This window comes from Corvus cornix, chromosome 2 (assembly GCF_000738735.6).
Source record: "Corvus cornix cornix isolate S_Up_H32 chromosome 2, ASM73873v5, whole genome shotgun sequence".
Classification (NCBI taxonomy): domain Eukaryota; kingdom Metazoa; phylum Chordata; class Aves; order Passeriformes; family Corvidae; genus Corvus; species Corvus cornix.
In genome coordinates this window covers 48,477,205-48,490,407 of record NC_046333.1, presented here as the reverse complement: position 1 = coordinate 48,490,407, position 13,203 = coordinate 48,477,205, and the positions used below count along the sequence as shown (strand labels likewise).

The following is a 13,203-nucleotide window of genomic DNA, read 5'->3' as shown; positions in this document are numbered from 1 at the left end:
ATCCTAGAGTACAAACAACAAACAAAAGAATATATTAAGTAGGAGATATTTCAAGAGAGAAAAACACCCTATACTATCATAGGCTCAAAGAAATTCTGGACAACAAAAACCTGTTATTTCCTATGGTTTGGGTTTTGAAGTTTAGTCCTTGTTTACACATCCAACTCCATTTTGACTTTCCGCAGGATCTGATCTGTTTTATTACGGGTTCATCCTCTCCTCTTACAGGAATGACACCTCTCATGTTCTTACAGGGATGTGGACTGACCAACTGACAATGATGCTCTGAAAAATAAACCAAGAATCCACAGAGAACTAGTGGTTTCCACCCACACATGGGAAGAAGTTTAGTGACAACATCATCTCATCCTCCATTGTAAAAATGAAAACCCACAAGTCATCAGTAAACTCATAACTGTGCATTTTCAAGCTGTGATCATTATGTATTTGCAGTATTCCCTGGAGGACAGTTAATGGCTAAGGGAAAAAGATCTAGTCATTCTCTTCTGTCCTTTTGAGCAGTCCACGTGTCTGTGTCATCTGTGGCACACAGTGATATTTGAGGTTACTCCCTGATCACAAACCTTGTGATCAAGACCTCCCATGGCAGCTATTAGGACAGTTTGTGTGTACGTAAGGTGTATGCCACTGGTATCCTGTCATACTGCCTACACTGCTGGCTCTTCTCTCCTTTCCCTCAGTTTTGCACCTGTATTTTTCTGTTCAGCAAGGTGAAGTTTTCGTTTAATTTGATGTAATGTAATCCTTACCGGTTTCAGAGTCAGCCAGGATGCATCTGCAAATTAACTTCATGTGTTCTGTTTTCTCTTCCAAGGCCAAGTCACAGAGTTTTGTTAATTATCTGTAGAAGTGTGGACACTTAGAAGAATGATAGAATTTAAATCAAGAAAGAAATGCAATGGTAATCTTTTCTGACCTCCTGTGTTATACAGGCTATACAACTTCACCCAGAAATTTAACATGAACACTTCTATTTCATCTATAGTCTGTTTCTCATACAACCATTCAGTCTTGAATTCAAGACCACCTGTGATGGAATATGGTGCCAAAGAAGTTTTATCAGAGACATTTTTCTTCAAACACAGTTAGGAACACAAAATTACTTTGCAATCTCTATTTCCCTTCATCTTCCAGTGTTCATTATTGTGTCATGTCACATGAGGATAATTTGCTGGTACAATATCACATTAACTAAATTTTAATGAAACAAGTTACTAGCCTGGCTGTAACTTAATTTTGTAAAATATTTTCCATTTGAGATAAAAAGATAAGGTCTGGCAAATCCTAAGGTAGCTGTGTACTCTATTCAAGTACATGCTAACAATGTGGCCCTAATTTTGGCCCTCAGTTCATGTTGACTTTATATACTGTTGAACAATTCAATTATTCCTAGACTGCCTCAACTCAGGCTAGAAGTGTCTGTCCCCAAAAACGTCTCTTTTTCTTAGCAATACCCGAATCCCATAGTCCGTCTCATGCCCTGTACTGACTTTAGTCGCAGTTGGTACCAGATGCTTCAGCAAAGGTGGAAATCATCTTTAAAGGAACACGTCACTGTGTGGCTGAAGGAGAAATTTCTCTGCAGCTTTAGAAAGTGGCCAGTTCTTGTTCTAAAGTACAAAAGCTTACCTTTGTTATCAACTTTTATCCTGGCTAATGTCAAGGCACATACAATTCATACAAATATCTCATCTATTTTTAAATCCAACAAACTTCTTATCTACAGCCAATGAATTCCATGACTTAATTATATGTTATTTTTAAAAAGAATCTTAGCTTTATTATAGCTTAAAGGATGAACACCAAAACCAATAACTACAGCTCTACTGGATCCTGGAATTAGACAAGAGAAGACTTACTGATATGAATAAAAAAAAATTCAGAATTCAGAAGTAGAGATGTCTTTCAGAAGAAGGGATGAATTTGTGTGAGGTGCTGCCCAAACATACAGGCTCTTATGCCAAAATGAAAACAGTCTAAGGATAAGCAGGATGTAAGAGGTGAGAAGATATATATGCAGACACATATTTGAAACAATTACAAAAATCAATAAGCAATGTTTTTTTCCTATTTCTAAATGTCCCTATCTGCCTCCATTCTTTTCTGATTTCGCACTTAAATATTTCTTGATTTATGTTATTGTCATTTTAGCAGTGAGCCTTGAGCAGCAATCTGATGAGAGAGGGGTTGGGGTTCCTCCCCCCTGCCATGTAGTACTGGGGGAGGGGACCCTGCAGTAGAGGCATGACCTACTGGGTTTCCCCACTCCCTGGTCAATCCCATTCCCCACTGGTTGTTTTGTGTTCCCCTGCCCGGGGGAAGACCCTGCTGGTCCCATGATTGCGGCAGTTCTTCATCAGGACGCCAGCCATGCAGCTGGAGAATAAAGATCTCTAAAACATCTATCAAGAATCAGTCCCTAATTTTTTCCACAGGCCTCGCTGTCCTATATATGTTGCAGAAATCCCCACTGCAACAGAGAGGGGAGGGGATATGCAGGTAAATACCACACAGAGAGCAACCAGGCTGTAACATGTACACCATATTTCAAGACTGAGGACAAGATCAGATGAAATCCTATCAGAGATGCTCAGAACCTTTGATAATTCTGGAAAAACACCCACTTCCCATCCTTGCTCCCCACCCCTCCCACTTCCCCCTCTGCCACACACACACACAGAGTTTGCCTGTGGGATTTTTCCACTCATGGGCCACTGCTCAACGCACCAGCTTAGCTATGGGCAGGAGAAACGATTTGCACTCATCAATCACCCAGTTACAAGCTTCTGCTTTTGAACTGTAGGACACTTTTGAGTTTGATCTATACAGGTTATACTCAGCTAAAAATGAACTTCAGTTTCTGTTAAACAACACCAGTGCTTTTTATAAACCACAGCTTAACTTTCCCTTTCAACCTCTTAACACCTAATTTCCTCAAAAGTTTCTCAGGAGGAACTTTAATCTTTCAGAAGTCCCAAGAAATATTTCCTACTTACTATCTACTACATTCCACCTACTTTTTACCAGTTCCTTGTAAAACATAACATAGGAAACCTCTGGGAAATAACAAGTGAGCTAATGGTTGTCAGGGGCAAAAGTGGGAATTTTCTGTGAAAACTTCCTAAAATGTTGTCAGGCCTACTGTACTATTACAGAATATTTTGTCTTTGGCAACCCAAGGTCTTAAATCTTGGGGACAGAAAAAGGTGAAATTACCGTGGAAGGAGGATGAGGAAGAAGATGCAATACTACTTGAGATAGTTGCAGCAGCAGCAATTGTGACCTTGGGACTCCATTAGGGAAGTGAGAGACACAGAGGAGTTGGTGGGGAAAGCAGGAGGCCTGTAAGTATCTGAGGATCTAGTCAAAGTGACTGGGGAGAGGGAGGGTGAGAAGAAAGAACAAAAACTTTTTAATGAAGATAAGGAAGAAGGCAGAATGGGAGTAGCAGTCTTCAATGAAAAAAAAAAATAGGAAAAAAATTTTTTGTGGAAGAAGGGAAACACCTGAAGTGTAATACAGTCACGTGATGGGCACCTATGTTGGCTCTCAGCACTAAGTGGAGATTACATACCTTTTTCAAGTACCAGAGAGAAAGGTAGGAGACAGGCAACAAGAAAAGAAGGAAATGGGTGGAGGTAAAATAAAGAAAAACATATGGGGCGCCAGTGTTCTGTGGACAGTTTGACCTTGCAATAATAACAAAAAAAGCCCAACCAAACAAAAAAAAACCAAACAAAAAAACCAAACAAAAAAAGTGTGTGACTGTTGCTAAACTTCACGGTGGCTGTTGTTCCTCTGTAGAAATAAAAATGCTATTTGTGCCGGTCACAAACTGTTCTTTGAAATGTGTATTTTAAGAGTTCAGTAGACTCTGTGTCTGTGGACCTATACCTACATCTATCAAAACGAAACCTGTTCTTCACCCATCCTCCATGGAGCCGGAAAACAACGTAACTTCAAAGATGTTATGACTGTTTTTGGGTGGGCTGCAGTCCCTTGTGAATATAAAACTAAGTAAAATGATATGCTCTTCTTTCTCTGTTAGTCACTGAAAATGGCACACAGATTACTAACACAGGGTCAGGTCTTCAGCCCTTCAGGCCAAAGTCCCACTGAAATAAGGTTACTGAAATAACTCATTTGGTCTACTGTTCTTCTATTCCTTTTAGAAATCAAGCCAAGGTGCCTGTAAATCCATGAAGTAATATCTGGAAAGTATTAGTGACAGCATATAGAAGAATCCCAGGTAAATTTTACACTTCGAAGACAGACCACAGGGGAGCTCATCTCTCTGAAGTCAGAAAGACTCTCAAAACACAACACAGTGTATTTGTCAAAAGGAAGAAAAGACTTCTGTCTAAAATACCAGTTCTGTCACATAAAAATGCATAGTGGAAATACCAAAAAATCTTAGTGTAACACTGTACTTTAAAATTCTACATGTGACAACAACTAAAATGTTCTTCTTTCAGAATACATCTGTTCAACTAAATATACTACTGGGGTTTTTCAGTAATTACTTCCAGGAAGAGATTTTTAGACCATTTCAATAAACAACTTAAGCTTTGACCACTTCTTACTATACATATTTTTATGGTTTTGAGCATTCTAGGGGGATTACATAGATAACTTCTTATGCTTCCTTGTCTCTAGAAAAATCATCCTACTCTTTCTTAAACAGAGGACAGGGACACGTTTATTGAGGCCCCCCCCAGTGCTAATTTACAGATCAGCTGTTTGTGCTACAGATCTCTTAGGAAATGAGTGTCTGTATAGAATTTAAAGCATTGGGTTTAACATAGTAAACCCTAAACAGAGTGATAACTTCTCACCTGTGAAGCCACTGCTGTGTCTGTCTCAACTGCTTGCTAACTATTACTGTTGAGAACTCATCTGCATTGGCTTTTTTTTTTTCTTGCAGTAGTCTAAAATATCTCAGGTTTATTGTCTTATAACACAGTGTTCTTCAGTGGACTTGTCAGAAGCCCTGAAGTACACAAGATCAAGAACTGGGATTTCAGGATTACATACTCTATTTTTAATATAAAAATTTTACAATTCAGTTGGTTATATAAACAAGAAAGAAAAGTGTACCACCAAGGTATTGCAAGTAATTTTCCACAGAAAAGCAGAATGGAGAAATTGCTGCCATATAGACCAGAAAAGACAATCATTTTATAGTTAAAGCTTTCGAAATAAATTATGAATAACAACATTTAGATGCAGTATACATAAGTCACCAGGCTGAGTATATGGAAAATAGTGGTATTCCACCTGTCTCTGCATGACATTGACCAAACTGTTAGCATTGAGAGGGTAAATGCAAAAAGGTAATGGTTCAGACGTTGCCAGATAGTTTCATGCAGGCCTACTGAAGTTGCAAACCTAAGATTTGTAAACTCACATAAAATGTCCACCTGAAATCAATGTAACCCTGCATGCTAAATAGAGTATTGGTCAATTTGGATTACTGTTTTACCTTAAAATGGACCATCTTCTCTTTGTGCCATGTACATCAGGAAGTTCAGTGGCATGAACTGGTAACTAAGGTAGGCATTAAAGAAAAAAATAATGCAAAATACTATTTTGGGGAGTAAAGATGCTTCTAGTTTGGAAACTGGCATTACCAGTTCTCACAATAAGAACTGAGCCTAGAAATGAAAATCAATGTGCACAGTTTTAATATCTTATATGGAAATGCATCACAATTTTTTTCAGAATTACAAAAATAAACACATTTTGTAACAAAAATGTCTGTACTGCACCAGGCAGCTGGAATTTTATATAGAATTTTTCTGGATATAATAAACAGCATAAGTGGATTGTTCATAGTTTGCACTTCTGAGAAAGAGGCCTATGACTTGGCAATCATTTCTTGGGAATAGTCATTGATTTTGAATTGTTCCATCATTTTTAATTGATGGGTTATAAAGGATTTGCACAATACACTGACCTTTTTATATGAAACAGATGCAGTTTTAGATTCAAATGTTGTATAAAAAAATGAACCCAAGTGACAGCAAATGCAATTGTATCTGACATACAAGCATATGATTCTTTTAGTTATATTGCAAAGAAATACATGCATGTCAGTGGGATCAAGTGAAGCCACCAAATCCAAAACAATTACTGTACTCTTGCAGGATTCTATACTATTAAAATAGGGAAGTTGGAGGAAAGTACAATTAATTTAACAATACCAAAATGCTTTTTATGGGGATTTTAATTGTGTCTAAGATTCCATGATAATGTAAGAAATCACAAGATCTGATAATGAACACTTTTCATTTTAAAAAAGTTTTGATATTAGAAGTTGTGAAACACCATCAATCTTCCCTTTGCAGTCCTGGTTTGGACTCTCCCCCATGAAATGGCACATTAAAGATGCTTGGAAATATTCAACCAAAAAAGGAACATGGGTTTTGTAAGAAAAATTTTGGGGTTTTTGACCAGCTCTAGTTAACATTCATTGCAGATGCAATATTTTCAAAGTTGTTTCCTGAAAAGAGAGACTATTCACCAACACAGTGATAGACAATTGTATTTTGTTTCAGTAAAGCAAATGTAAATACCATAAAGAAGCCACAGTTATAACACTTCAAGAAATTTGGGGTACATTTAATATAATAACACACTTTCCACCATAAAAATTCATAGAATAACTTAGGCTAGAAAAAGCCCCCTGAGGCCCAATCATCCCCCTGCTCAAAACAGGTCCAATTAGTTCTGTCTGCTTGGCAACATGTTCAGCTGAGTGTCAACTCTCTCCAAGGACAGAGATTCCACAAACAGGTTGCTTCACGGATTCATGGCCCTGTGGATAGGATAATTAATTGAAACTTTAAATCCATTTGCAGTGGTCTTAAATTCCTTGTAACAGGAGTTTAAGAATTAGCTACTCTCTAATGTGACCTTGGATGATTCAGTTTCTCCACTTGCAAGCCTAGAATTATTATTCAAAACTCCTGCCTAATTATATTATTGCATGATAAACACTGTCTAAACAACAATATATTCAAAGATGCTATCACTACAAAGGAAATTTTTTTAAGTCCTTGGATTGCATGGGAAGAATGAAGCTAAAGAAATACGGAATTTTACACAAACCAGCAGAATATACTTTAAGCTCTTACAGCAGCCTCTACACATTGAGGCCTAAACTATCGGCATCTTCAGCTCTTGGCTTTTTTACTGGTGACTTTATTCAGGGTGCATAGTTCTCACCCAATATTTGCATCCTTTTCATTATGTTCTCAGGGTTTAAGTTAATGACCAGAGTGGTTTCATTTTGGTTACCTTATTATCAGATTTTATATGAAAATTATCCATTTTTTTCCTTCCACATTAAACTGCAGGTATTGTCTTTCTGTCCAGAATGCCAAATCCTTGCATGATATCCTCATCAGGAGTAGTGCATGTAATGACTGATTCCTATTTTTATGATGAACGGCCTTTGCTTAGAAACTCAGAAGGTAATTCATGCTGTTGAGGACATAGCCATTTTCTTTATGCTGCTTATGATAATTTACATTCTGATCTGATAAAAAGTTTCATACACAATATACCTGTACAGGATATTAACTGTATTCTTCCTCCCATCAGCACCTCTTAGACCATGCAGGTGAAAAATCCAAAGCAGGGAGAACCCAGTTTCAGCCACTTTTGCTTCTGCTGGTATTTTGTTTGAAGACATTTCCTTGATTTTCTTCATGTATCATCTGAATCCTTTTTTTTCAGATACATTGAATCACCATAAGTTTGCAACATCATGACCCAGGAATTAGACATTACAGCACCCAACAGGAGTAAATTGAGTTTAGTTCACCTGTCACCACTGTATCTTATTTCAAATAGCACCCAACTGAGTTCTCAAGGGACATGTAGCTCTCTACCTACAGTGTTTGCGACTGTGACCTCTGAAATCATAGAGCTTTTAGGTTAAGGATGCCACAAGATTTGAAGTCCTGTAGATGCTACACTTCTTTCTGACTGTCATTGCATACGGGTTTCTCACATCCTATATCCCCATTTGGGCTGTGACCACTCAAGGAATGATAGTCAGATGTCTGAAACAGGGGATTTTTCCAAAATGAAGCAAAAAAAAAAAAAAAAAAAGATACATCATCTAAAAACTCCCAAGAGTGGGACCACAGGATTGCTTCACTGCCAACTCTTCCTCAGCACTCTTGAACAAACCCACCACGTTCAGTTTCTGACATTTGACATTCAGATACTAAACCATCCATAGCTCTTCAAGGCTTAGCACAGGATCTGAAAAGGCTTCTGCAGCCCTTCATTCGTAAAGACAGTGAAACAGCACATCATTCACATTGGCTGCACTTGCAGGATTTATTAACCTTGTACCCTGCATAGGCAGACTTGGATGAGGCATAGAGATCCTTCTAGGATCCTGCGTGCACCGACACCTGTTGCTGGTATCAGAAATGAAGGGATGCCACAGGACGGGCCATCAGAGACACGAGGTCGGCACACCTACCCCCTAACGCAGCCGGGCGGGGGCCCGGCCACCGGCGTGTGACAGGGCGAGGAGCCCAGGTGGGTTTTACCTGCCGACAAAACGCTCCACCTACAGCCTCCCCGGGGAGCGGAGCCCTCTAGAGGAGCACGAGCTGCAGGACGGCCGGGGAGCGGAGCCGGGCCGGGCCGGGAGGGGCGGCGGCCGAAGGTCGCACCTTGGGCCGGCGGGGCTTTCCTGGCCCGCACGGCGCGGTACTTTCCGGACACGGTTAACCTTTGCGTTACTCCCACTGCGCCCGGAGGGGTGGAAACTCCGGGCAGAAATCATTCGGGGAGGGCGGTAAAAGAGAGGAGGTGTTTTTTTAGGTGACATGAAGTGACAAGGGGCGTTTTGCCGGCCCGCACCAGGGGCCGGCGCGCTGCTGCCAGCGGGACGCCCCCGGGGGGAAACGGTGGCGTTCCTGGGGCCGGGGGGCAGCGCCGCGGGGTGCAGGAGCGGCGACGGCGGCGAGGGTCGCACGAGCGAACGGCGGCGGGTCACACGGAGCGAGGGCCGGCCCCACCGGCGGGGCAGGGTGGGGCGGCTGCCACGGGGCCGAAGCGGCCGGCGAGGTGCGCCGGGGGCTGACGGCGAAGCGCCCTGCCCGCGGCCTTCGCCCGTCTCCCCGCCCGGGGCAGCGGCCGTGCCGAGCTCCGGGAGCCGCGACCCGCAGCCGCCGCCGAACAAAGGCGCGGGCGGGCGCAGTGACTTCACCGCCGGGCCCGCCCCCGCACTCCCGCCCGCGGAACCTGCCCCGCTGCCGTCTCCTGGCAACCCGCGGGGACCCGCGGGCCCGGCGCGCACCCTCCGTAGTGGGGCCGGACAGCTCCGCGCAGCGCCGCCGGCCGCGGTCCCCTGCCTGTCCTCCCCTCCCCGTCCTCGGCAAACCCCGTCCCGGCGGCGCGGAGAGACGGCCCCGCCGGCGGCTCGGGACGGCGGCGGGCAGCGCCCACCTGGCCCCGGCGGGGGCGGGCAGGGGCGGCTGTCCCCGCCCCCCGGCAGCCGCCTCTTCGCCCGAGGGAAGTGCGGAGCCGCCGCCACCGCTCCCTGCGCCGTGCCAGGAAGCCTTCCCGCGCCCCCCGGGCAGGGCGGGCGGCGAGGCGCCCCTGGCGCGCCGGGCTAGAGGCGGATGGAGCGAGCCAAGCTGCGCGCTCGGCCGGGGCCCCGCCGCTGCCGGGGGGGGCCGGCCCTGGCGGGGCGCGGGGGGCGCGGCAGGCGCTGCCCCCGAGAATGCGGCGGCCCCGCCCCGCCCCGCCGAGCGCCCTACCTGTGCCGAGCCCGCCGCCGCCCCTCCCCCGGCCCCGCCGCCGCCGCCGCCCCCGCAGGGGCCGGGACTGAGCGCGCCGAGGCGCAGAGACACGGCCCCGAGAAGAGGGCGAGGGAGCGGGAGCGGTGCCGGCAGCGGCGCATGATGTGGGTGCCGCTGCTGGCGTGCCTCACCGCGGGGATCGTCTCCGTGCCCAGGTGCCCAGCGCGGCCCCGGAGCCTTCCTCGGGGCGGCCCGGCTGCTGGCGGCCGTGCCGGGACTCTGCCAGCGCTGTAAGTCTCCGAGCGCTCGGGCTGCTCGCCGTGCCCCGGCTGGTTGGGGTTGTGGCTGGGTTCGGTTCTGGCGCGGGGGCCGTGCGTGCGCGGGGGCTTGCCCGGGCCCGGCGGCTGCCTTGGGACACAGCGCTGACAGCTGGGGCCGCCCGGCGCCACCGGCACTCGCCGGCCGGACGGGCCGAGCTGGCGGGCGGACGGTACCTGCAGGGAGAGCCGGGCAGGAGCGGCCGGCCCCCTGCCCAAAGCTCACACCGCCAGTTGCCAGCCCCGTGATTTAACTGTCCGCCCCGGGGGCGTCCCGCCTTTAGGGAGCCGTGGTAGCTCCCGGGAAGCCCACGGGAGTGTCGCACGCCAGGGTGCTGCGGGTCCTGAAGTGCACCCTCTGCAACGCTCCATGAAGAGGACCCCCCCGGGGGTTCCAAGGGATGGACAGTTCTTGGCGATGGTAACACTCTGGTTTACGTCGTTTATATGGCATGTAGTGGCAGGGTTAAACAGGGATAGAACTACGAGAAGATTGTCTTCTGTTTACCTTGGGATAACGCGCATGTTGACAGTTCCCCGGGAGCTACGGTCCCCGGGTGAAAAAGGCTCTGGTAAATGTGGGTAACCCTTCGCGTTGTGGAATAGCTTCCCAAAGCCCCAGGCATCAGTTTTAATGTGTGCAGGGTGAGAGGAGTTTGTGCAAAAGTACCTTAGATAGTACAGCAGTTGACATAGCAAGCAGGTTAGTCAATTATTTCATAAAGGATCTTATTTGGCTAGCAGTGGTCAAAGTAGATCAGGTTGTCAGTCATCTTTCTGTAGTTTTTTCTGCTTGTGGAATAATTGGCATTTCCAAGCTTAAGCCTGGAGTTGATTTAAAATGTTAACATGTAACTTCTAAAACTAAGATTTACAATGGGAACAATGTATTAGTCTTAACTTCTTTATTGCATATGTGACAAATTCATGCCTAATTCAGTAGGATTTGCCCAGTGCTATTAAAAACAATGGAATAATTTGTTAACTTTCATAAGATAATTTATTTTGCTTTTTTGGCTTCATATTTTGAATTCAGAACCAAACTAAATGTCAATAGGAAAAATAAAATATATTATTAAATTTCTTATGAAACATGCCATCTTGTGTGTAGTATCCCAGATTCTTTTTTATGCAGTGCTATTGAGTTGAAAGGCTAATTGAAACTTTATGAAGAGGGTGGTTCTGTGCCTGAATGCAGTGTTGTGCTTGCTCATGAGTGTAGTTCCTGGGTACACACTAGTGCAAATAATGCATCAGAACAGAATGCCACAGGGGGGAGGTTATGCCACAGGAGGGCTTTTGTGCCAAAGGATGCTTGCTGTCTTTGTTGTGCTTGATAGTGAAAATATATATGGGCAATGCGTCATGGGTTATGTGTTTATTGTGACAACAGCTCTCAGATTGGGCAGACTGTAACTCAGATAGACCTTGTTTTTTTTCCTTTTCTTTTGAAACCTCTGCTAATTCATGAAAGCTGAAAGGCACACTGAATTCTTTCCTTCATACATAATCACTTTACAGGCTACAGTCACAGTTGAAGCAAGAAGAGTGTTTTGTTTTTCTGTGAATGAACACGTAAAATTTTTTGTTATTATTAGTGTTGTTTGTGATTTTTACATTTGGTTGTGATAGCCAGTGCAGCACCACCTGGATTCTTTGAATGTCTGCAGGCTGCTTCGAGAGAGACTGGGCAGCAGCTCCATGTACAGATATTTGGCAGCATGGCTTTGTTCAAGCAGCCACTCCTCTTTGCTTCTGCATCGGCAGTGCTGGGCATGGAGAAAAGCATTGCGCTGTTCCCGTGCCATCAGCAAGTTCAGTTTTTTTATGTGCAGAGTTGGCAGAACCTGCACATCTGTTGCATTGAATCTTCAGTTCTAAAAGAGACTGGAATTAATATGAAATGTACAAGGAACTCAAATTTATTTCATTCTTCCTGGACCATTTGTGGCTCTTCTAATTGAAAAATGGACAGCTTGATACTACCTGAGGTATTTGTTCTGCAAACTGCAGTTTGAGGGGTGAGTCACTGCTTGGGGATAAGTAAAGGTAGAATTTGGCCCAGTGTTTGAAGTTACAAGGAACGCAAAAGGAAATCTCACAATGCTGTAAATTTGCAATTCCCAAATTACAGGTTCTGTAAGCTCAGATAAAAAGGGTAGTGTTGCTGCCTTCTACAAAGAGTCCCTTGTTCAGTAAGTCTCACCAAAAGGAAATTTGCAGTTCAGTAAGCCAACTATAACAAATACCTGACATAAGAATCAAGCTAGTTCTGTAGGGATTTCTACAGATCCCTACATTTATGTTTGAACTTTGAAACCTGACAAACTCCTAAAGATGTAAACCAGTGAATTGAATAAAAGCTGGATTCTACAGCAGTGTGTATGCATTGTGCTAACCAGTTGTGTAAGTGCTCACTTCAGTGAAGAGTCAGTTCCCTTGCCGTGTTCAGAAACTGACTGTTGAAATTTATTTTTTATCTGCTGTATAAGCACATGGGTTATGTGGGGCTTAAATACTGAAGAATGACTGATTGGTCAGGGTTAACAGAGGATATTGATTCAAACCTTAGCAGTGTCCCAAAACCAGTTATAATTAATATTAAAATCTGAAAACTAAGGTATTTGGTGCTTTCCAAAATATCTATGGAATTATTCCTGTATGAAGCTCAAGTCAACAGAGTGTACTTGTGATGTGCAAATAGGGATGGGATGGCATGAAAATCTTTATCTCTGATTTAGAGAACAGTCACGCAGCAATTCTCTTAGGTAGTTGAGATTGACAGATCTCTTTAAATACCAACTTTAAAAGTTGGTACATTCAGTCTTCTTGAGTGTGTAAATTGGCAAGACCACTGGGGAAAGTGGGGGATCTGTGATCATGAAAGGGTCAGTTGTTAATTGATTTATGCCAATAGCATGACTTTTGTTTCGTTAATTTTCTCCCGTCAAGGTCTTTGGTGCTTCACCATTCTTGTCACACCAGATTTCTGTGTGTGTTCCCCCTAGTAAGAAAGTTTCATAAACCATTACTGTGTTACTTCTCAAAGGAATAAGAAAAGCTATTCAACCACCCGTGGAAGAACAGTTTTTGAA

General features: G+C 44.3%; 1 protein-coding gene and 1 long non-coding RNA gene across 2 annotated transcripts in view; one reads left to right on the top strand and one right to left on the bottom strand.

Moving 5' to 3' along the window:
• Positions 1 to 6,546: 6,546 nt before the first annotated feature.
• LOC104689121 lies at positions 6,547 to 9,084 on the bottom strand. Its single transcript, XR_751741.2, has 2 exons — positions 7,590 to 9,084; positions 6,547 to 6,838 (listed from the first exon to the last, which is right to left on the bottom strand). It is a non-coding gene; the product is annotated as an uncharacterized LOC104689121 (long non-coding RNA).
• Positions 9,085 to 9,834: 750 nt separating this feature from the next.
• ITGB8 (integrin subunit beta 8) overlaps positions 9,835 to 13,203 on the top strand; it is a 47,133-nt gene continuing 43,764 nt past the window's right edge. The window contains 2 exon segments of the mRNA XM_039548276.1: positions 9,835 to 10,010; positions 10,012 to 10,081. Coding sequence (XP_039404210.1) covers positions 9,951 to 10,010; positions 10,012 to 10,081 — 130 coding nt within the window. The 5' untranslated portion in view covers positions 9,835 to 9,950.